Raw genomic sequence first — 25,565 nt, 5'->3', positions numbered from 1 at the left:
CAGGGGCATTTGGGCTGCCCAGCAGAGCCTGAGCATGAGACCCAGCACAYGTAAGCTTGCCTGGGCTATCCCTGAATCACACCCTTGCAGTCATCACTGCAGGAATTCCCACTGCTTCCCGGCAGCTAGTTGGGAAGRGAGTCGCTGACTTGGGGTTTACTCGCACTCCGCTCAGCATCTCCTGGGGCTGGGAGCAACATTGCTCTCACCCATGGACAACAGTGCCTTATGTTTTCTTCTAAGTCTACGAAGTCCTGCCCACAGTGAGGTTTTCGTTTCTTCTGTATCTTAAAAGCTAGACCTGTTCACGGGGCGTCCTCTGATAATGCCTGCACTTAAGAGCAGCATTAACGTCAAGGCTTAAATGAGCTTAGCTGCCTTCCCCAAGCTTCACTTTCGCAGGCTGACCTTCAAAAAATTAGCTTTCATATCAAAAAGCTAAAGCTGCAGTTAAACGTACAAGAAGGAAGCTGCTCTTGGGCACCTCTGTGCCTCAGTTTACCAGTCTGGAACAAGGAAAGCTGTGCTTTCGTCTCCATGGATGTGATGCTTCCCACAATACAGCACAGCAAGGGGATAGTGCTTCCCTTTTGGACRCAAATGTAGTCGTGCTCTGACTCCCTTTGCCTGCCCTTAAAAATTTCAGTCCTGCCTACAGAAAAACAGTCTGYGCGCTTAAGAAGTTTTGCATCAGGCAAACAGATGGGATGGAGCACAGGTGTGCAAGAGTGCTCGCTGAAGAAGTTTTTGACATCTCCTGTTGAGTTTTCTAYGAAAGAAGCCACATAATTCCACACTACTAACCCAGTGCTTACAGTATTTAACACGGTGGGGTCTCAGACGATAGCTGGGCTAGCAGTRGGATAATACTGTGCTAATACTAATGGCTTTAAATCAGCTCAGTATACAGTTACTCACAGTTTACATTCTGCTTCCCTATCCGAGCAGGTTGTTTCTCAGGGAATTGCAGGGAATCTGCACRTGGCTCCCTTTCTCTGCATACCTTGTGACCCCACGTTCACGTACATGCAGTTCTGTTACACAACACGTGAGCAGCTCCTGGAGACCCAGACCAGCAGCTCTGTACRTACACAGATCCTCAATGCATGAGAGAGGGGCAACGGACAAGCTAAGCGGGACTAACTCCAGGAGCACAAAGARCAAAATCCTGCTTCTTTCCCTTCAACAGCTTTTAAAAATAAATTTCCAAGGCAGACTGGCAAAGCAGGCGCAGTCAGTCTCCCAGGCTTGCCAAGCTAACACCACATCTCCTCTTTTGAAATTTGTGCTCAGCAGGTTTTCTGACACGCTCACTTCCCACCCAGCTTTGGTAGGACACACAATTTCAGCTAAATCATTCAACAGCACTCAGCAACCCTCCCAGCTCTGCTCTCAAGCATGCAGTGCTGAGGTTTGACTTGCTTTTGCAGTGTAGGACTGGAAGGAGAGCTAAATTCTCTACATACGGGCCTCTCTTTGCTCAAAACTAGCTGTATGGGACCTAGAGGATCCAAGGGGCATGTGAGGTCTTTGGCAATCACCTGCTCCACCCAGCAGAGCCCCACGTTCCCCCTGGTGCTGCACGGAGGTGGACATGTGGTGGCCAGAAGGTCAGTGTAAGTGAGGGAGAAGGTTCCTCACCACAGATATTGACAGAGTTGTCACTTACAAGTTCTTCACGTCGATGATTCCTCGGAAGGCCTTCCTTGGGATTCCTTTTATCTGGTTTTCGCTCAGGTCTCTGAAAAAGGGAAGAGAAAAAAAATGCATTACAGATGAGAACATAACTCTCAAATCTCCAGAAGACAACTGATTGCAACACGCTTGCTCATGSAGATGCTTCTCAATTGACTGTACCACACAATGATCTCAATGTCCTTCATCGCCTCAAGAAGAAGGTGGCACGAGCTAGAAGGGCTCAAATGGCACCCAAACCTGCCCCAAAGGGCAGTGCCAGCAGCAGGACGTGCACAGGGCACACGGGTACTGCAACGACTGAAACTTTCCCGCTCTGAAAGGGGAAGCAGGCGGGAYGAGGCGCGTGCAGCCTGGCCTGTTTTGGGGAGCAATCCTGGCCCTCGGAGGGCCTCTCGAGGCTCCTCTGCGCCCGTCGCCGCGGTGGCTTCACGGAAAAGGGGCTGGCAGCCGGAGCTGCCACAAAAGCCCCCAGTGACACTGCAGGTCAACGTGTGGCCCGGGCCTTTCTGCTGCTTTCCATCAYGCGGAGAGGAGAAAAGGGGACTGTGTCCTTGTCAGAGCCTAATCCAATTGCCACGAGCGCCGCAGCCTGCGCCAGTGGCCCCGGCAGCTGCCGCTGTTCACCCGGAGCGGCGCGGACAGRACACGGCTGCTGCCACGAGCCTCTTTTTCCAGCTGGATTAAAATTACCAGTGACTTCCACAATTTGCTCCACACTGATCCATGCCGTGACCCTTCGCTCGCCTCCCCTTGCTCCCAAAAGGCTGGGGCTTTGCCCTCGGAAGGGGACGCGCTGCGAGGAGCAGCGAGGCGAGCGCCCTGCGACCTGCTCYGCAGGCCAGGGAGCAGAGAGCAGCATCACGGCCGTGTGCCTCAGCCGCAGGTTCGCCCCGTCTCCTCAAGACCTGGGTGGGTAAAGGGGCAAAAGAGGGGAAGAAATTGGAGAAAAGAAAGGTGGAAAGAGCCGCTTGGCTAACACGGCCGCTCTCCTTAGGGAAGAGCCTTCCTGAGGGTGCTCATCCTGCTGCAGGACTTGCAGGAAGGGCATCGCAGGGACCGCACGCGGCCCCAAGGAACCACCCTCGCTTCCTTAAGTGGCTCCGTGCCCCTCCATGCRGGTGTCCTGGCCGGCAAGTCGTGCTCCAAAGGCCACTCCAAAGGGCACMACAAAGTCACCCAAGAGCCTCGGCTTTGGGGCTGCAAAAAGTGGGGCCATGGGGCCGGCCGAATCCAGCAGCCGAGGGCTCCAACACAGCCACCGCCGGGCACCCGCCAAGGTTTCTTCTAGCTTTCAGCTTTAATCTAACTAAAACGCTTCGGACGCAAATTAACTCCCTCTGCAAGCACAACGTCGCTCTGCTCATCTTCAAACGCAAACTGATGAGCCTTGCTGCTAAAAGGATTGCAAAGGGGGGGAAAATATAATCTGCTGACGTTGCCTAAGTGGCTCCGCAGCCTCTGCCACCAGGCCGGGCTTTGGCTTCCTGCTCTGACACCGGCTCCTGCAGCCTAAGTGAAACCTCAGCCATCTCGCACGGCAATAAAATACATTAAGGCTCTTTGGTTTTAATTTGCCAGTGACAGACCATAAATCAGTTAATTGGAACACAGACCCTAGGAGCATTCATAAAATAAGAGCCTGTACTTTAGCCATCATGGCYATAGATCCGCACCGATAAAATGGCTATTTTAGCACAAGTTGCAATAATGTTGAAAATAAGCAATATTATAGGAAAAGCAAAAACGGCAGCATCATATTCTAGATTGCCTCCCTTTTCCAAACAAAAGCAGGGCATAATGAACCTTTGCACATCCGTCAGGGATTCTCCATATCCTTTAGGATGCGCAGACTCCAGGATTAAAAAGGTAATTTGTGACCAAAGACCTGCCCAGAAAGAAGCTGRATTGAGAGATATTTCTTGTGGTTGCTGCTGCTCTCCATTTCTCTGTCTCACGTGGACTAAAAGGTCATTGTCAGTGCTATGCAATAAAGAACTGCACTTTATTGTAACTAAGTTCAAGGCAAGGATTTCAGCTGCAGGATCTCCTCCGTGTCCCCCTTCAGTCACTGCTTTGGGATGGGAGGCGAGTGTCACCCTCCTCGCTGGACACCTCCCTCCTTTTTCCAWAGGCCCTTCCTGACACAAGTCGGTCACACCAAGCCCTGAAACTCCACGTCCTTTGGTTTTATTTCATCAAGCAGCTGGTGCAAAGGTAGGAGTGGGGCTTAACAAGGCCTGTCAGTGCGTGCCAGCGCTCAGAGACGAGCACGGCCCTCTGCAACGGGGAAAAACGAGAGCTCCATGAGGGCTCATATGCTTATTTTTTGCCAGTGAARATTTTTGAGTGAATAAATGTTACCATTCTGTGTATTTACCAATAAAATAAAAAGATCTTGAGGTCTGGGCACTGCTAAAGGTTAGTGACTGTTTTTCCACCCTGCACCTCCTTATAGTCAGCCCAGAGACAGGAGGCTGAGTTAYTGCAGAGAAGGTCACAGGCTTAACAGAGCTCCTCACCACAACTTGCCTCGCTAGAGTTAGCTTTAATTTGCACAGTACGGTGTGTATAAGCTTTATCCAACAGTGTTTTGCTGAATTAAATACCATAATTAGGGAGTCAGAGAGCAGGGAACAGGGAAAGATTAGAGGGTGTCATCTGAGCAGAAGAGACATCTTCCCAAATATCATACCCATGCAGACCAGAAAGTCACTGGCGTGGGGAATGAAACAAGGCAGCTCCTGCAAGCAGCGTCACGGCAGACGTGTGACAGGCAAGAAAGGGACAGGAACCAGTCAAGTGCAGGTGGTGAAAACCCCACCAAAACCCTTGCTGCCACCACGCAGGCCACCACGCTTCTTAAGTGACTTGGTCTCACAGCAGACTGGTGTTTCCTTTACAGCAAAGATCAATGCTAGRATTTTTCTTGCTCTGCTTCAATTCTGCAGTATCTTTTTAACAGCTAAAAATGATGCTTAGCCATCCTACAAGCAAAGTATTATTGTCATCTCCAGAGCTACTGTGCTGCTGACGAGGGCTTTTGCTGTTCTGTAGATGGACTAACCAAGAGCTGAGAACGCTCTTCAGAGCCATTCACGGTCTAGGTAATTATCTTAGCATCATCTTCCTCCTCCTCCAGGCCAAATTAAAACCCATCTGTTCATAAAGGCCCGTCACAGCCTGCACGAGCTTCAACGGGCGCACGGCTCCTGCCCTGGTGTCACTGGGGAATCGCTCCGGGCGCAGCAAAGTCCTSCCGGCTTCACAGGAACTGAGCATCKTGGTCGCTCCCCAAGACCTTCCTRAAGTTTTCCATTAACTTCTACAATAGAAAAGACTTGGTTCCACTAAGCTAGAAACAGTGTTGTGCCTGTCAGCTGCTCACGCACCCAGCACAACGGCAGAAATCGAGCCCATGACATCTCCTGCAAAACCAGCAAGCGTGTTTAGATCATTTTAGGTGATTTCTAAGACTAACCTGTGTGTCAGTGCTCCACCACGGGCAACATCTCCATGAGCTGGGCAGTTCTCCCCTCCTCCCGCCAGCAAACAGGGCATGTGCAGGGAACGGGATTTAGAGATTTTTTWAWTTTTTTTWAACTTATTTTTAGTTTTAAGTGCCAAAGACACGAGTTGGACTATGAAAATACCACATTACTGACAAACTGATCAACATTTGCAGCCAGGCTAGACCTAAAGTGACCTTTCTTGACCTAATTCTGTCTTTGTTCACGAGCAAGATTTTTATAGCAAAGGTATCTTTGAAACTTCCTGACATCCGCTGAAAAATACCTCCTTGTCCAGTTATATTCCAATGTATATGAATTTCACACAGTAGAATAGAACTCTTGATTGCAATATTTATAAAATAATATTTATTGAATTGAGCGTATACTCCTGCACTTTAGCTACAAAAGCAGACTGTTTTTGGAGAAATAGGTAGCAATGAATCTGGGCTCTATTTTTTTTTATGATCTCCTCGAGAAAGAAGCCAATTACTTTATTCGTTTGCCCAACCACCATAGGCATTTCTGCTGCTCTATAAAAGTAATATAGGGGAAACTGAACCCATGGACTGCAAAAATGAATTGCAGTGAAATTCCATTCATTCTAGCGAGGTGAACTGCAAATTGCTGGAAGGTCCCACACTATGAAAAGCCACCGCTGGGTTATAGGTGAGTGCTGCCCATCCCGAGGCTGCTCCTGGGAGGTGGGAAGCGTTCGACGATGCCAGGGCACCACAGCCCAGCGCTTCAGACCCAAGTTTCTGCACAGGAACGATGACACCAGCCCTGCAGCACCTGCTGCAGACCGATACGGCTGAGTCCGCACCATTAACCGTCACTGAAGCCCCACACAGTTTATGCCTCTTGCTGCTTTTCCCTTTTCTAACATTTTAGCTTCTGTTTTTCCTCCRTGGTTCCTCCTTTATATCTTTCCCACTAGGAATGGCTCAGCTCCCCAAAGCCGCTGTGAAATACTGCAAAGGTAAATCAGGCTTCAGGTGGGCTTTGCAGTCTTCATCCGTTTTTCCACCTGGCTATGATATTCAGATTTTTTAGACCAGGACACTATAGCACGAAGTGGCTGCATCTACTGGGGATACCCATGTAAGATGCACCTGTTGAAGCGAAACCAGCTTCTCATTTTCAACGGTGGCCAACGCGCAGCCACAAGCTGGTCCATCACTCCACAGCAGACCTGCCCAGAGCTCAATGAACCTGGCACCTCTCCTCCTGTCGTGGCAGTTACAAACATGAGAAAGAAACCCATGGAAGCAGAATCATGGCTTTTGACGGCTTTTGAAGGACTCCCTAGGTAGCAAATGGCACTTCACAACTCCCTGCCACGCACAGAGTGGAATGCACCTTCCTCCAGATGCCACCAGCACCTGCAGAGCAGAGGAACCACCAAAGCTGCACRGACTGCAGAGCTCTCCCTTCCCAGCCCAAAACAATGACCAAACACAGGCCTAGGAGGCAACACTGCCTTTCTAGCAGGGCTTCCTTTCCATCGTGGTCAACGGCAGCATCCCCATGACCATGGCCACCGTTGGCCATGGGCTTTGGAGGCCAAGGAAACCCATCCACACGCATCCCGGGTGCCACCACATCAAATTTCCAAGCACACAGCTAATGTCCAAATGGCAGCAYGTATCGATTCGCCGCCCATCCCCTCGTACCTCCAGCTTGCCCAGAAGACTATTTTATTTAATTAAGTCGGGGCTTTATTAATATAAATATTCCACTATTGATCATAAGAGAAGCTGACGCATGTTGGAGTCGGGCAGACAGCAGATCCATTTAATGGAGCTCCACTTAGGAGAGTAGTTGGCTCTAAATCAAGGTAAATGGTAGCAAGTGCTCCTCAGGGATGACAGGGCTGAGCCCGATCTATAACGTTTTTACGGAGCTAGTTTTTCTAAAAGCAGCCCGCGTATGGAAATGAGATATGAAAATGGGCTCTCCTTGCACGTATCAATTAAGCATGTCAATACCTTAATTAAATTGCTCCACTTAATGAGATTTATACCAATGAATATGTTTTATAGTTATAATAGCTTTTTTGGCTACCGTTCAAGATGTCAAATAAATTGTGAAAAGAGGATTAAAAAAGTAGTAATTGACATTCTGAACCAAAGCCAGTATTTTTTTCTCTCATTTTTTCCCTTCATTCATGTGATTTTGGAGAACATATAAATAAAGTAATGAACCCTGTAATAGCTTTGCTTTTAAAAATGTCTTTTCTTTTCCCGTTCTAATCCTTCCTATTCCGTTCTCTAAGTAGTTCACCACTGGAATCAGGAAGTTCTTCAGCCTAAACCATGATGGGATTTTTTTCCCCTTTGGAGTCTCGCTCTCACTGCTCTTTTCCCAGCATGAAAAYGCAACTTTTCTACCCCAAACTGTAGCCTTGTGTAGGAGTCTGGGCAAGAACCGGGCAGCACCAAGGTGCCAGGACACGCATCCTGCCTCGCAGCTCAATCCTTGGCCTAATCCACGTTTCAGTTTTCTATATGTTCCCCTCTAGTTTTGCCCGTAAATACTTCAAGGAGGTATTTATGTTAAAACCACCCATGCTACACTCGGTCAAAACCTTTACTAACCCCATCAAAAGCCATGGGCGACCTGATAAGGCTCATTCCAAGYTAAGAAATGTATCAGCAAGACTTGTTTCATTTTAGTCAGTGATTTAAGGACGATTTAAGGAAGTCCTTGGGCTTCTCCACTCCACACAGGCTTAACGTGCTGCAGGTTCCCTAAGAGCCAGGAGTTACAAAGCCTCCGACTTGATTTTTCCCTCCCATCCACTCAGCTTCTTTGTGGCACCAACCTCCTTTTTTCTCCTTTGTCCAACCATTAAATTAATTCCTTTAGCCAAATTTCATGGCAGCATCTTCTATGACAGTGAAGGATAAACTTGACATAAATCAGTTTGTTACGGTAAAAAAAAAAWWWTTTTAATTTGATGGGTGAACTCTCAGGAAGAGGTGAAAGAATAACTGCATAAGCCTCACCTTGCTGCTCTCCACTATTTTTACAAATACTGAAGATGTAACCCAATTTTCAATTTAAATACAAGCAGAATTCACTGTCTAAATAGCAGAATTTTTAGCACACTGAAGTACTACTATTTAAATAAATGGAAAATGAGCTTATTTGATTAGGCTGTCCACTCTCTTCTTTATACAGTTGAACTAAACCCAACTGTTTTGTGCCACAATCATATTATTCCAGTTAGATTATTCAATTACACCGAGGACATCACAGCTACTCACTAAAGCTTTTTCATCCCTTTATTGATGCAGACTACAGGTAAGGCTAAAGAAACACCATATACTGMTTCATAATACATTCCATAAATTATATTTCTGTAAAAAGTAATCCATTACAGCTGGCTTGTGGCCTGCATAAGATGTTGTAACACAATGAATTCAAAGCTTTTTCATCTGCTTTATCAGCTGTGACCTCCCTACAAGCAGAGCCTTTTCATTACACTGTGTGTGTGAACTGGTCCATATCTGCAGTCTTTTCAGAGCTAGACAGAAACTAGTGCACTGGAGACCAGGATATCTCAATTTTTGTGCTTTTTGCTTAGTTTTCAGGTGAATCTTTTTTTTTCTACAAGTGAAGAACAGTTTGCAGTATTCTACTCACTTAATCAAATTAAAAATTTGATGGATGTGTAAAATGGCACTGGATTTGTCAAAACCACCAACACTTCATGTGCTCTCTGCTGCTCTGTCCACCCTGATAATATTAAATTAGTTTGTTAGCCCAGGAAGACACTCTGGACCAGCCTTCCCCATTGTACTCGGGTTTTTATTTGCGCTTCTCTTTCATTCATATGATCATTTTTTGGAACTGCTGAAAAGGGGAAAATTTGCAGCTTAACCAGAGACTGTTTTGTTATCGACTTCATTTCACTAGGCTAGACCTTACTTCCCATTAACAAGTCAGACGGATGCGACATCCCAATACATATCCGAGTAACTAYCAGGATAAATTTTAATCTAAGCCTTCCCATGGAAAACCTAAGCCCAGGTAACAAGGGAGTGGTATATAACAAATAGGCTAAATGATGTGCAACTTTTTAAAAAGCATTTATTCCCCTTGGCTTCCATGCACGGCAGAGCAGCGCTGCGTTCGGCTCGGACCCTACCATACACAACACCRTAAAACCCTCGTAATTACCAACATGCTGCACAATCCCCAGGGCAGCGCGGAGATCCACGACACCTTTGCTTTGAAAGAGTTTTCTTTTTCTTCACGCAATTTGCTCAGAATTTGCCCTACCTGTTGCAAAATATACTGCTTTTTTSATGGGAAAAGATGCACAAAGAAGTACCTGTTTTCAAAGCAAAGCAAAACATTGAATCAAAAGACCTTATGCAGAACCAAACCATCYGTCATCCTTAATGGGAAAGTCATATTAGACCCCTCAAACGTTTGACTGCTTCCCCCTACTCATTTGAGAGCAAGATTGTTTTTACCTCGGTGCTAACGAGAGCTGAGATTTGAGCAGCTCACTGCACATCACGCACCGACGGAATCAAAGCCACAGCGAGACGATGCTCTCGTTACTCCAACAGCCCCTTAGGGTTGTTCCTTTCTTTTTTGTTTCTTTTTTAATAAAAGGAGAGATTGTAAATTTTTTTAGAYAATTCAAATAGCAGACTTGAGTGCAACATGAAACCCAACTCTTTAAATGTCATAAYATTTTACGCAAGCACCTCGAAGGCGGCGTCCTCAGCGCAGGAACCCGCCTTTGCCACAGCACTAATGCACCCGAGTGCTTTTTTCCTTCTTTTCCTTCAGAAACAGCAGGAAGACTAATGCAAAACCCAACTCTCTCATGCCTCTCAACTAATTTCTCTGCTTTAAAGGCAAAATTAAGACCTTGAAAAGGCACTTTTCAAGTTTATAGGCATCAGTGTAAATTTCCTTTAAAAATTAAATATCCAACACACTCCAAAGACAACAACTGCTCTTCTGATAACACAAAACCACTGCTTTCATCAGCTATTTCTTTGAGTTTCAGAAAATGAAGGGATATATTTTAATTAAAAGCCAAATTATTATTAAAAACATATAGGGCCGGGGAGAATAATTAGAGAATGTGTATCTTGTGACCCTCTTCATATTCACAGTAATAAAGCTGTTTCTTCAAAGCTAAGTGCCTTATTACACCTAAGTTTCTGGTATCATATGGGATGTTAACATACAGCCCACYAGGCTTTCACTTTAATTAAGAGTTCTGTAGGCTGAAAGAGAAAACACATTTATTAGAAATATTGTCAAAAATGAAAAAAAAGCTTTAATGTGTATCAGTAACACTAAACTCATTATTTATAATCAAATTAGCCGGCATTAAATAAGCTAAGGATACATATGGTCAATGTGTATCGGATAAGGGCCGGACATAAAGCTTATTAAAGCAAGAGGGCGAAGCCGATTGCAGCCCGAGCTGCATCTCCCCGCACTCTGGCCGCAGCTAAGGGCATCTCAGAGCGTTTCCCAGTCCATGAGGTTGGGATAACTCTTCCTTGCTGCTCCAAGGCAGGAGCACATCTGTCTGCAGGCATCACACGCTGCCCTTCATTGGTGCTGATGGAAGCTCAAGGCCAAGGACCAGCCCTAAATGTCCAGCCTAAATACAACGTACCGAGGACACCCTGCTCTGGGCTCTCTTGCACAGGCAATATCAAGCATGTCAAGAACCCAGCTGACCCTACAAGTCAAACAACATTATCAGCTGCTTGGATTTGGATTTTAATCYGTTTCAATTAAGGCTGCCCACTGAGCTTGGCCATTTCCTGGGGGCAGCTCACAGCTTGCACCACAGTTTTATCAATACCCATTTCTTCTCTCCCCACTCACAGCATCTCTCCCCCGTGGTGGTCTCCTTGTAGGCAGCCCCTGGCAGGAGGGCTGGTACTGTCACCCTCACCACAGCATTTTATTATTAATAAATATATTTATTTGCAGGTGTAATTCACGCTGCTGGGCATTAAAAACAACCTCTTCGTCCCCACTGAAGGGAATGAAYAACAAGAGCTTTTCAGGGAGCAGGTAACAGAGGCAGACTGTGTATGTACCAGGCTGGTGTACAGCACTAGGGTTAATTTTATAGGGTTTTTTTCAAGCATATTGTTTTCTGCAAAGGAGCTACATTAGCCAGATGCCAAGCTGATACAATAAACAGCCATGCCAAATCTAATGAATTAGGAAAGAGAGAACCACATGCAGAAATTTTCACATGACATCAGGTAATGACAGGAAAGAAAAATTAAGATGCATTAAAACACAAAAAATAGTCCAACATTTAAGTTGTAGCATGATTCTAAACATGAAGACGCCTGCTACATTGCTGTCTTGATGGTAACTTCTAGCGTTTCAGCTCAGTAAAGTCAAAACCCCTTTATTTTCCTTTGGAAGCAGTGTAGCTTTAGATAAACCCATAAAAGCCCACCAGTAAATGCGGCAGCCAGTGGACTCATTTTCTTGTGAGGAAATAGAACCTAAGACGAGATAAATTTAAATTTCACCATGTCATTTTTCAGAACAAAATTTTGCATTTCTCTGCACTGCTGCATGGTTAGTRCTTGCACCAAACAGGCCCACAAAGGAGTCTGGATTAGGCGAAGAAAACACATAAGAAGGAGGAAATCTGGGATCATTTCAGATGCTAATGCAGTTTAATGCAAAAACAACAACAAAAAACGTGGAAAAACTAGTGGAGGAGTCCAACCGTGTGGGTAAAAGGAGCTAAACGAACCGCAGAACGATGGGCACTTGGGCTGTGTGTTATTAACCTGCTCTGATCAAGGAGAAGCTTGATCAGAGAAACTCTCATCAAGGAAAGCATTAACGGGTCAGAAAAACTCCCTGCTTTTTCACCATGTGCCATCTGGAATTATTTGCATTTTTTGAATCCCTCTTTTTGCAGATAGTTAGAAGTGGATATGCCCTTGGGAGAAAAAAAATCAATGAAGGAGTATTTGCTGGATACACTGCCCAAAGCAGCATAAAATCACCAGACTCTAACATTCAGGCTCAAATTCAGGGCAGGATTGCAGCGGCTCAGCTGCCCGTCTCCCCTCTCTACCAATAGCATATATGTGCATGTGAACATGCCTACCCATAGACTATCATCATACTTACTATTATTCATAGACTATACATATAAATTATATATATATTTCAAACCCTATAGTGAAACACAGCTCGTGTTTGACTTAGTCATTTTGAAAGCTCTGTAATAGACCCGTGTCACATTCAGAACGTTTCCTGAAGGAGCAATCACTCCTTACTAAAAATTACCACTTCAAATTATTGCTATGATCAGAAATTAAGAATAATTATACCACATTATCCCAAAATTTCTGAGTAAGGACCCATTACTAGATAGGTTCAGCTCTGCTGGGCCATACGCTCCAGTTTCCATGTTCCAAACACTCCCTTTAGGAGCAGCTGAGAAAGACAGATACGAGAGAGGTGTTTTAGACAGACACACGGACAGCAGCATCTGCACCTTGCGGCCAATTCATCACTTGCCTACTGATCTTCTCTACTCCAAGCTTGTTTCGGGAGGAATTTATGGAAAGGCAGGGGTCTTTGTTGGCTTTTTGCTTTCTCTAAATGCTGCTTTGCYGGAGGACAGAAGAAGATACTACTCGCAACAACTTTAAGCTTGGAGAAATACGTGAAAAGGAGGATCTGCATGTGAGCCTGCTGGTCTCCAGCTGATGCTCCCCTTTCTTTTACCTGGAACATCATCCCCGTGTGTGCTTGCTGCGCTTGTGCCGGGACAAACGGGTGCTCCTGGCTCTGCTGTCCCCAAAAGCRGTCTCAGATCCACTCCATCCTTGTCTCGCACATGGAAGAGCATGGTGCTCATTCAGGCTGCTTCCAGAATTAATAAAACACCCTCAATTTAGGACATTCCATCCTTCCCTTTGGGCCAGGGATACCCATGTCAGCCAAAAAGGGGTGATGAGTCCTCCTTGCTCCCCATAGCCCCTCGGGCCGCAGGGATTTGGGATGGCTGGAGGCCACTGTCACCAACAAAGACCCAGCTGGACAGCACTGACTGCCTTGGACTTTGGCCATTTCAGCATGAAACTCTCCAAAACAAGATCCCCCAAATGAAAACACAACCAGTTGTCTTTTACGGCAACCACAACTTTCTGCATAAAAGGCATTGGTTGGGAAGAGGCCAGAGAAGAGYGGAGCAGCTGGAAGAGCTGCTCAGGGAAAGGGCCCTGCTGTCCACAAGGATGGGGCTGGCCCCCCTCCTGCCACCACGAATTTCCTTTCATGCATCCCACTCTTGGGATGAATTACTCCTAATTCCTGCCTGTGCCGGGGCAGAGAACACCACTTAATCAGATTAACTGATTTAATAAGCGGGGAGCTCCACAAAGATCTTCAAGCTCCCCCATGCCCTCCCTCGGGAAATCCTTCCAGCAGGGGCCTAAAGGGCCGTTTTACCGCAATGACAGCCTTCCTCTCCAGAAGATTCGCCCAAAACCCCAGAGCAACGACCCCCTCCAGAGGTCCTCAAACCCTTCAGCATCAAAATTCAGGGTAAAGACCTAAAAAGAGGAAAAACCCCAGGGAGCTGCATGCGTCCAACCAGCAGATACACACGCTCTGTTTCTCTGAATCCAACCCAAAGACGTTAAGGATGATGGGTTTAATTCTTAAGCTGCCCCCACCGTACAGCCCGGCATAGGGCACGCTGCTTTTCCCTCAAGGAGCACACCAGATTTCCTGCCTTAAACGCACTCTGTAATTAACAGCCAGCAAATAATGAGTGCCCAGGATATATAAGCCTATTAGAGCGCTGGCAGTGCTAAAGGCTCACGCTGCTGCGCCGCGAGCTCCACTTGAAGAGGTGATTTATAGAGGACATTTTTTCATTAAGTAATAGCAAATGGTTTCCACCCTCCCCGTGCCCGGCAATCTGCCGGGGAAAAGCGCACTGCTGCCGAGTGCTTTTCCGGAGGACACCGCTCCAAGGACTCCGGCGGCAACGCAAAACGACAAGCGCTCACTCAAGGTCAGAGAAAAATACGGGCAGAACCAACCAGGGGTTAAGCATAAGGTACCTGACTGCAGARAAACTGTCAGTTGGAGCAATAATACGCTTGGCTTTCAAAATTCACACGGGCTGTAAATACACCCTGCTAGAGATACAGGAAAAAAAGGGTCAGACTGTCAGCAGGTGTCTCAGATTATCACYGCTATTGCTGCTACTTATACATTCATGATTGCCTCTAAACAGCTACACTCTTACTGTCCTTTTTTCCCAATTTTCCCTTAATTACCCTTCCCATCCCTAGCTTGAGGCGTACAGAACACTCCGTGGTGGCGCTGCCAAGCTGCACGCCCGCTGACACCACTGTAGTACTGGTCCCACATCATTCCCATTAGCAACGTGGCTCTCCCACAGGAGTATCCATGCGGAGGAACACAAGGTGATCAGGCTGCCTCTCCTCTCYTTGCACCTGCCTGCTCTGCACCTCCCCAGGGAACTAACAGGGAGCTGACTGGTGCCTGAGCCTGCAAGAACCAGGGTATCTAAATGTAACGCGTGGCCTTCCCAAGCAAGTCATTGAAGGAATTCAACTACTCTAACAGGATTACAATCACTTTTAAGATGTTCTGTGTAAGAATCTGTTTAAGTATCTAAGACAGAATTATTCTTCAGATCTCACTGATGCTGAATTATCAGTGACAAAAAAACCCATCCACTGCTAGACCTAGAAAAGTGCATTGGAGTCTTGGCTCCCCAAAATCCCAGACTGATTTTCTCAAATTATTTACTCCCAACCTTAATAAAAYAACTACGTGCATCCAGGAATGTCACTTGAGCAGAGCACAGGCACTAGCACACTGTTGTTTCCTGAGGCACTAAGGACAGATTCTGCTGCGACCTGCTCCCACAAGGCAGAAACACCATATACTGAGCTCACCTGGTATCCCCTTGCAAGGTACACAGAGCTGCATATCAACCAGTACATGCACACAACCAAGCGTGGCATGATGATAAGAGACATTAAACCTATACGGTCCCTATGAGACCCAAGGAGCATGCTGCAAGGCAGCTTGTTTCAGACACCGCCCAGCGCCCCAGGACATGTCCATCCCTGTGTGAACACTGCCCTGGGAAAAGAAGGGAACAGCCTCAAGGAGGGCAACACGTGGCCATGCAGCCACACACCCAGAGCAAGGTTGTGGGGCTAAGCAAAAGTGTTTCTGTGGCACTGGCTGGCAACGCAGGCAGACACACAACGTTGCTCCCATCCCACCCCTGCGAGCACAGGCGACTGCAATGTGACCATGCTTTGGCTCACGTAGCTGCAAAAACAAACTGCTTACATCTAAAAACATTTCAGAAATAACATCTTATGTCTGAATTCTCCTTTACTCTTCATTTATTAATGCAGAGGTTCATGCATTTGCTTGTCCTCACCTCTCTACTCACATGTTCTAGAAGCTACATGTGTCACAGCCTGCAAGGTTGCCAGTAAGGGGTAATTTTTACTCATAAGTCAAGAAAGAACATCTTACCTGCCCCAATTTCTGCGTGCTTTAACATGATGAAAGGCTCTAATAAATATAGTGGCAAAAATATATCATTTATATTATATATAGAAATTATAGAATTACAGAATTAGTGTGGTTCTGCCTATTTGTCATGCATAAGTGCATTTTTTTGTTTCATTTTCTCTTTACCTTTTTTAATAAAGAAGATAAGTAATAACAGTTGAATGATATCATTCTCCAAAAATTATCTACAGTTTAAGAATKAAAACCATAATCCTCCATCTGTGTTGGATGGAGGAATATAGTTCCAAGTKCAACACGACGTTGAATGAAGGTTGATGATCTCAAAAAAAGACTGAAAGAAAATTAAATAGTAGTYATCATGATAACAGTGCATCAAATGCATTACAAACTAAAGTTACATACTTGCATGCAAAAAGAAGGTCCTGTTTCCATGGGGCTGGATTAAGGTGTCTAGAACTAGTTCTGCATCCTGCTTTGCCCACATAAAAACTGCTATTGCTCTGTGGAAATAGTTACTRCGGTGCATGGGACAAGGTAACGCGCACAGAGACTTCATGTCTCTAGCGCTCCCAGACCTGGACACTGAATGCAATTATAAGGAGAACTAAATAGCCACTTTATAACAAGCTGGTGTAAACTTCCAAGCAAACACTGCTGAGTGAAAACAAACAAACAAACAAAMAAAATGGAAAAGAAAAAACCACAGGCTATGGTCCTTTGGAAACAGGGCACAAAAGACGACCTGCTGCTTGTATYGTGTATCGTGTCATTGTAATATGGATATTAATGAGTCCTCTGAGGGGAAAACACAACGAATTATAAATAGTTGCAAATACACAGATTATTCTTACTTTGTATTGGAAAACTTCACATGTAAAAAGCATTTATATAGGTCTTATAAATACTCAGGCTTGGACATGGGGCCTTTCCACAGGGGAAAACAGTACAGACGGGTCAAGGTGCAAGACAGAACCTCAGTCCCGCAGCCTGGGAAGCACAGGGAGCCCCCAGGCTCCGGCAGGGGCTGCTCCCACAGGGAATCACGCAGCGGGAAGGRTCTGGCAGCCTGGAATTCAGCGCAGGAGCTACGCGGCCGAGTAAACCACCGGCCCCGCCGCCTGCCCACAGAGCTTTTCACCTCCACCTTTAATTATTAATAGAACGTGTAGGAATGAAGGCAGCCCTCTGTGTTGTTCTCAGTCATCAGGGACGTTCATCACAGGTTTTGTATGTTGAATGTACGCACCACAAAAGCAAAGTGACAAGTGTAATTACACTTAAGAAATACAAACATTGTGCTACCTTATGAGGAAAATTAGTATCTGTAAGGTAGATGATAAAAAAAATTAGTCAGCTTTGAGACTAAATGAATATAAAACTATTCAATTTATATTGAACATGTAAAAACTGAGTATAGGTACAAAAGTACCCTGAGTTCTTGAACCTCCAAATCCCTGTTTTCCTTAGTGCTGCTCCTCTATTCGCATATGCCCATGTTACCCCTTCTCAGTTTCAGYGAAAAATCATGCTTTAGCTTTTCTCCCTTGAAATAAGAGACTTGTAGAACCGAATTACATCACCGGGAAGCAGAGATTTAATAGAAGCATCAAAAAGACCACAGCTGCACTATTGGAAACCACYCTAATTAATATTACATAATGCACACCGCACATGTGATCAATTTAGAGGTCCCACGCGGTCCTTAAGTGAGTGAATGCAATTTGTAAGCTCGGATCTGTCACTTCCACTTAGCGCAGAGGTGTCTGCCTTGCCGATCACGCTGCAACGCCGGCCGCGGCCCTGCTGCCACTGCTCAGAGCACGAGCAGCCTCCACGGACGTAATGAGTAAATGGGGAGACGGCCAAGCAGGGGATGGTGGTGGAGGAAACATGAGCAGAAAGGGAGGGGGAAAATTAATAAATTTTATGAAGAGAGTTGAAAATATTTTTTTTTTTTAAAGTTGTTTTTTCAACATAGATTTCCCATTTGAGGACCACAAGACACAAGGCCATGAGCCTGGGTGCTGGTGGGCAGCTCTGGTCCTGGGCACGCACATGAGTCCCGTGCGCAGCAATTAACTCTTCTTCCCCAAAGCCTAAAATCTACTTCGTACAATGGCCAAACACATAACAACACCATTTACAATCACCTACTATCTCCCACACAGGGTAACTTCCATTCAAGCTAAAATCAGACTGAGCGTTTTAGAGGGAAAAAAAGATTCAAATGTGAAAAAAGACCCTAGAATTACCCTCAACAAGCACAACTCCACGTAACCATTACGCGTTCATTCCAGTCAGAAACAGGCCTGATTAAAGGAACAGGAAAAAAAGGAATAAAATTTTTAAAATTATAAAGGAAGAAAAGCATTTAGGAAGGAGAAGAGGAATCAGATTTTTAAGAGAAATCTTTTGGAGAAATGGCAGAGCACTGCACAAGCTGCTCTAAGCAAAATGAATCTGAATGTGTCGGTGACCAGGGGTACATGGCTGGCCTCAACCACGGCAGCTTCGCGGACACAAAGTGCAGCAGCCGCAAAGGGAGGATGAAACAACTCATCTTTCACAAGGAACTTAATCCGCTTAGCGGCAGAGAAGGGCTCCGCGCTGCCGTAACGGGATAATGGCCGGAGAGGTGGCGATTCCCCTCACAAGGACAGGTGGGAACATGGCGGCCGCACGGGCGGCGCTGCCCCCACATGGACCCGCCGGCTCCTCCACCTGCCCCGCGGCCTCTCGCACGGGGACCAAGGCACCACACGCGCCCATGTCTGCATCCCAACGACACCCGCCTCAAGGAATAAGCCCCGTTCAAGGACGTAATGGTGGTTTGGGCAGATCCTCCTACTTGGGGTCCCATTATGCTTCTCAATGTTCCCAAAACCCGGCCTTCCAAAACCTCCGTGCTGGGCAGCGGGATGATGGCAGCGTTTGGGAAGGGGGAAGACCAGGACTGCTCCACGTGGAGAGCCTGCTGGGCTCGCATTTATATGGGGATCACCCTAACAGCAGCTAAAATATTTATGAGACGAGCTGTTAACAGCTCCAAGTACACATATCTGCAGGAATACTGGGGTAAAGAAGAGCTATGGGAGCCGGCCAGAAACAGTCGTGTCCTCTCTCCTAGGCCAACAGTGACACCTGGGGGAGAGGCATCTCCTTCCCGCCCTCCGGAGCACCAGGCATGTGGCCCTGACCAGCTACATAACAATTACTTGGGTTATTAATCACCTGGTGAATTCTCTCCAACACTTCTTTTCCCTTTAGGAAAGCACCTGACTCTCCATGTTCAAGTCGGCCTGTCCCAGCACTGCCAGTGGATCAGAGGGTCTGGTGCTCACCTGAGGTGTCAACGCACGCAGCAGCATTTCACAACCAAAATTTAAAAACCACGTCAACTTGCAGTCTTATTTATCTATTATATTAATAAGTATATTATGTTATTATTGGCACATGCATATTTTGAATAGGGATTACTATATGTGTAAGATACTGTTGATGAGAACAAGTATATGGGGCTTGGAAGGAAATCGGAAGCCCAAGAGGAACTGAAATCTCTGTAAAGGAGCTAGAATAAGCACATCTACTTGGAATACTGTATTAATATACTGTAGGAGTCACATAGTTTACATACATCTCACCTAAAGAGAAGAGAACAGTTAAGCAACCAAGACTGCAATGATTACTCACAGCAAATCAAGCCTCCGCAGGCAAAAGCAAGTGCTAACGCACACCCATGCGCTGTTGGGCCCGTGCGACTTTGCTGCTCTCTTGGAGCTCGACTTTCTTGACAGAATGCCTGGTATTTTTCTCCTTACGTTAAGATATTTCTTTCTTCAGTGGAAATAAAAGATACAGTCAGTGAACCGGAACAAGAGAAGGTAGAAAGCATTTACACCTCGGTCAGAACAAGAAGAATGAGTATGGATGAAATGCTGCAGCTGACTGGAATGCCACCTTCGGGATAACTATCCCAGGAGCATCCTTTCTAAGGGAGGAAGGCCCTGAACAGCACTGTGCAATCATCACAGTCCTAACTTCCAAGCACTTTTACAATCCATCAGCTCTCTGCAAGTTCGTACTATTCTCGTACTGTAGTAAAACTACACTACAGTTTTACTACTTGCTATAGTTGGTCTACCACACTACTATACATAGTTTTATAGTTTTACAAAGTACATTGAGGAAACTCGTTTTCCACGGTTGTGGCATATTGCAAAATAGTATTTCCCTTTAATCATAAACACAAGAGCCTATAAACTGAGAGGCGCATGGAGCAAACTCAGCGAGACAGCCCCCAAACCATAAAAGCGAGCCAGTTTGTTTTTGTGCAGCAACATGCACAATTTAGAGCTCTTCCTATAGCCAGAAGCCTTACTAGTCATTGACACTCGAGATGTGTTAGGACAACACTAATTCAATAGGCTGATGCGTTGTAATTATCAGAGAGTCCTGAAAAGGCTTTGGTCAGAAAATGATCATCCTTGACAATTTTTGTAATTAATAATAAACAAACCAAACATCATTGAGATATTAAGGCCAGAGAAAGGTATGGAATCAATAGAAAACAAGGCAAAATAATCAGTTATTGAATGACTCAGTTCAGAGTTGGTGAAGAACTCAATTAGGCATGGATTGCTCTACATAGGCAGGAATGCACTAATTCAGTGGCCTTTAAAAAAATACATTATAAATCTAAGCAAATAGCTTGCAAGGTACAGCTACATCTAGAGCTGCACAGACACGACACCACCAAAGCACAAATTGGCTCACAGTGGAGAGGGAGAAGAAAAATCTTTGGTGCCTTCGTAGAGAGGGTGCAGGATGATGGGTCTGGCTTAAGCTTGGAGTTCTCTTTAATTGAATGGGATGACTTTTCAAATGCTTCCACGCACTTAGAAATTTAATTGGTTGTGAAACATCCTGAAGAGTTCAAAAGTGCTCTTTGTTATAAATAAAATCATGTATTGTGAAAGCTGCTGGCAGTATTATATTTTATTTTTATACGGATTGTTGGAAATGGTCTCTAAGAAATTTTAGGGAAGATGGATCACTCTTCTAAAAGGATGAAATGGACAGGGGGAAAAATAAATATAAGTAGAGGCCAAGGCCTGATATAGCTTAAGTTAAAAAGGGAGACCTCATTTTTCTTTCCATTCAGAGCATTACAGCTGTAACAGCTTTATTACTACAGCTTTATATATGTTTACATTTTTTACTGATTGTTGGCATTACAGCCACATCTGGTATCATTTTTCTTAACTTGCCTTATTACCATTTGCAGCATGTCTCCCCCACGGCCGGAGCCTCTCAGGGATCAATCCTGCCTTGCCCGCGCTGCCCTCGCTTGCCCTCCCACCTCCTTCCCCAAGAGCCCAGACCTTCTTCTTGGAGGTAGTGACAACCCGAGGAAACTTTTTGCTCCATTTTGCTGCAAGGAAGCATGCAAATAAAACAGGCCCAGTTGACATCTGACCGTTCAGCTATGTGAGACCCACTCTTATAATCTTAATTCCCACTCCCACTCTGAGGAGCCTGGCCAAACAACTGCCCTAGGTTCCACACGCTGGTGGTACCAGGCCCGTAGGACTGTTTTGCTGGCAGTGTTTTCCTTAGCTGACCCCATGGCAGATTCTGCAGCCTAAAATAAACGTTGGGTCCAAATTCATCACTTGGGAGAGATCTTGGCTGCGTCGCTGAGTTACAGGGAGGCTGCCTCCTCCCAAAAAACCCAGTCACATCAAAGAACATCTTTCCATCTTCCACACTTCTAGCTTTGAGTAATTAACAGTTGGTGACATCTGCATAGTTTCACACTAATTGAGAACATAAAAAGTAACTTTTTATCTTCAGGAAAGCTTAAAAATCCCATCCTGCTATTAATGAAAAACAAGCTTTCTTCTTTTTAAGGGCCCAAGGAGTCACACTTATCACAATAACAGAATATAGCTTCCACACTTAGCTAAAGAATAGTTAAAAGTGTCTCAGGTAACCAGAAAAAAATCAGGCATCAGTAATCATTTGTTTCACTCCAGCACTTAGAAAAATGAATTGAAATGATAATTAACTGGAATTAATTGAGAATAATTTCTTAATGTGCCAAAGAAGCTAACAAACACAGACTGTGGGGAATGCAACTCATCTAAATTGGAAAAGCTTTCATCTCCTACTGTCCTTCTAGGCCATCTAATATGTACTAGTCCTTTTGAGGAAAAAATATATTCATTTAGAGACATACTCAAGCCAACTGCTCTGCTTCCTAGCAAAACTAAAGAAACAGGGACACTTGTTTCTAGAAGGGCTGCTCTACGCTCCAACTTGAGACCATGGGGTGAAGGAGAAGGCTGGATTTGGTGGCACTAAGAGCTGAAATTATAGCATCAGTACCTGAAATCACTAATCTCTTCACAAAACTTGTATCACAACGTTACAAAATTCATATCACTATAGTGCTTTGGAGCCTCAGTACAGGGGAAGGTCTCCACTGTACACATTGGTGTATACACCACAAATATGAGTCAMAAAGAAAAGCCCCTGGTCCTGGTAAGATAAGGTAGAAGTTCATGAGTGCACAGAAAGAGACCTGAGCTCAGTGTCAAATTCCCACAAAGCTGCATGTGACAGAATGAAGAGAGATGCAAACTTAATAGTTTTGTTAATAGATTTTGCTCAGATCTATCCTCCTGTTTAAAGGCCATACAACCTGACTATTTTCTTGGGACGGGACGTAGCCAGTATGTTTCCTGGCAAAGATTTGATAAAACAGGTATGTGTGAAGAAGTCCTGAAAGATGGAGCATCGAGACGACTCCTCCCGGGGCAGCCATAGCCTCTTTCCGCATTGCAGAGCATGTCTGCATCTTGCTTTTTTTCCTCCCAGATGTAGGAATTGCAATGCCAGGAATTACAAAAGGAGAGACATTTTCAGCATGGACATCTATGAGGTTTGGTCCTGCTTGGAGGGCGCTGCAGGACGTTCACTCAGGCACCCAACCTCCTCCAGCCACTTAGAGGCACTCATGGTCCTTGAGAAGACAAGGGGCTGAAGAGGCAGTGACATGCAGTGCCCGTGGAAGGGCACAGGGACACCGTGGAGAGCGTGACCAGCCCCAGCACCTCCCCATCACACAGACCCTATCTCCGTGGGTACCAAACCTGCTCTTCCTGCAGCAGCTCTCCTCTCCACTCCTCTCTTTTCACTCACATACACAAATCCTTAGCCAAAAGGATGGAGTTTCTTTGGGCAGACGCTCAGCCCCCTACCCACCGGCACATTAAGAGGACATTGCTTCTCTCACTGCTCTGCTGGCAGCTGCTTCAAAACTCAAGGAATTGATCAGAGGGGATCAGCTGTGACTCTTAAACCAGGGGCACACAGAGGAACACTTAAAACTCCTCAGAAAAACCTCCTTTAAAACTGGGAGCACATCTGAGTGCTGCCCTTCCTGACCGCGCTCACGAGCCAGAGAGACCTAGTAAAGTAGAGCTAAGGTTTCTAGTTCTTCATCCACTCTTCTCACATTCCCTAATTATCAAGTAAAAATCTCGAGCAAACTTGGCAAGCACATGGACAAGCCGCACTGAAGAGAGAGAAGCAACAGCTCCAAGGCCTTTGGCTTCCTCCAGTTTTCGAGTGACCAGCGTTCTATGGAAACATCTCACCCAGGAATTTTCAGTAGGATGACACTGATCTATTAGATTGATCCAGCACAACTAAAATTTGGATAAGGAAAATGAATAYAGGAATTACAATCACATGTAAAAATAATTTGATATTGATAGTAGATAGCCCTGCATTGAATGAAGACTTGACCTTYGCACGTTGCTGTTTGCATTATCCATTCTAAGTACTTTGATAAAAACACCTATTTTATTCATTTGAATATGAAAGCATTTCCTTAAGGAGTCACTTTAGACATTTCTCTGAAAGTTCAGATTTTATRTAAAATTCTGCACTTGAAATACTGCAAGTACTGCTTAACCTACAGTTTCCATTCTCTAATTTCTAATGCTAAATTAATATTTGGTTAATAAAAAGTCTGAAATGTGGAAGAATTCTCAAGTCTATAGTTGAAGGCTATAGGAGGAGAGAATCGCAACACACTAGTTGGTAAATTACTTAACTAACACAAAATTTAGTCTCCTGTCTAGTCTACTGCTCTCATGGCAGCCATCAGTGGATGTAATATAAGAAAAATTAAGTCATTGCAACTGCATGCTTTTTAGCATTAGCTTTTAAATTAGGAGTAAAAATGACTACTTTGGTTTCCAAATTTAATATGCTGACTTGATCCGACACTTGCATTTTCCAAAGGGACCCTAACCATTTCAAAACACCGTGATGTTGTTAGGTAKCTGTATACTTTTGTGTTTGCTACCAAGTTTCTCGAAATGGCCCCCACAACTGGGCTATGGGACAAAAAAATAGTTTACGTATTATGCCTCCATAAGCTATTAGCTGGATCTAGCCCTGTTAATACTTTAAAACCATCACATTTTATGGGAATCATTTGTATGGAGTTCTGAGAGGAATCAGAGATTGATTATAACCAACACTAGCAAAAGTTAAACAGGATATAAATGCWCTTAACATGGTTCAACATAATGGTAACTGACAACAAAATAAATTGCCTAGTGATCACAACCCTGTTGGGAAAAGCAGCATATCTGCAGAACTACAATTGCTCTGAAGAGACCTTGCAGCTACCAGCTCCGAGTTATTTGAGCGGGACTTTCCAAAGGGACATGGGTAACAGTTTCCTCGGATCTCTGCTCCTTTCAGATTTTTTTTTTTTTTTTTTAATATTTATTGTATTCAGTTTATTCTCTGCGCCAGATTCAGAACTAACCTGTGTCAGAGAAATAGCACTCCTGTGCCAAAGGAACAAGGCTAGAGCAAGGCATGGAAATGGTTATGGCAATAAGCAACAGCTGAAGCTCTGCCCCAAGGTGCATCGTGTCTCCTGGATAATTCATTCTGTTTACCACCCAGCCATCATCAATTACCAGATATTCACCCAGGGTGGAACATTTCCTGCTCGCTTTTTGCGCTGGTGCAAATCCTAAATTTATTTCCAAAGGGATCCAGATGCAAGCGCTCCACATTTCCGTAGGCAAAATAAACCAGGACGTGCGCGCTCCTCGGCGAATCCAACATGCAAAAGGTGCCTGGAGAAATGCCATGCYGCTTATGAGATATTATTGTGAGGTTTTATTACCCTTCTAAACAATAAAGCAAGAAAAGCAACCAACATAAAAGCCAGCAGCTCTGCGCCAGCTGTACGGGTTTAATGCTATCCATCCCCGATCGGCAGCAGGAGCATGAGCTGCGAACAGGGACCTTTGCAAGGCTCCCCAGGTGGGCACTTGATCTTATCTGGCAATTTTTGCTTCTTTTCAAGGAGAGGGCGGCCCAGCCGTGCAGCGGAACCATGCCCAGAAGAGGCAAGCTGAGCAAATGGGATCTCACGTCACGGAGCCCTCGAGCACTGCTACCAAATCCCAGGCTTTCCAATCACTTCCTATGCACAGTAGACCTATTAAGTACTATAAAGAAAGACTGTATTTAAGCTGTACTAAGCCAGTATCTTTCAGCTTAACCCACCAAGTGAAGCACCAACTTGTTTAATGTTTCTACAGGAGTCTGCAAAGTTATTGGCAGGGAAAGACGCAGAAGGGCCTTCAGCACTCGACAGAGCTCACATACAACATCCCTTTGCTTGACTTTCTGTCCATTTACCTGTTGACAGGTTGTTAAATGAGGAAGAGCAACACTACCGCCACGCTTGAC

The 25,565-nt window shown here is 45.2% G+C and overlaps 1 protein-coding gene across 1 annotated transcript in view; it reads right to left on the bottom strand.

Moving 5' to 3' along the window:
* The window catches only part of SLIT3 (slit guidance ligand 3), a 337,579-nt gene that overhangs the window by 174,595 nt on the left and 137,419 nt on the right, over nt 1-25,565 (bottom strand). The window contains exon 5 of the mRNA XM_026035707.1: nt 1,670-1,741. Coding sequence (XP_025891492.1) covers nt 1,670-1,741 — 72 coding nt within the window. The remainder of the gene's footprint in view (nt 1-1,669; nt 1,742-25,565) is intronic.

Source organism: Nothoprocta perdicaria, unplaced genomic scaffold (genome assembly GCF_003342845.1).
Source record: "Nothoprocta perdicaria isolate Ctin4 unplaced genomic scaffold, notPer1 scaffold_165, whole genome shotgun sequence".
NCBI classification, from domain to species: Eukaryota; Metazoa; Chordata; class Aves; order Tinamiformes; family Tinamidae; genus Nothoprocta; species Nothoprocta perdicaria.
This window is presented reverse-complemented; position numbering and strand designations above follow the sequence as displayed.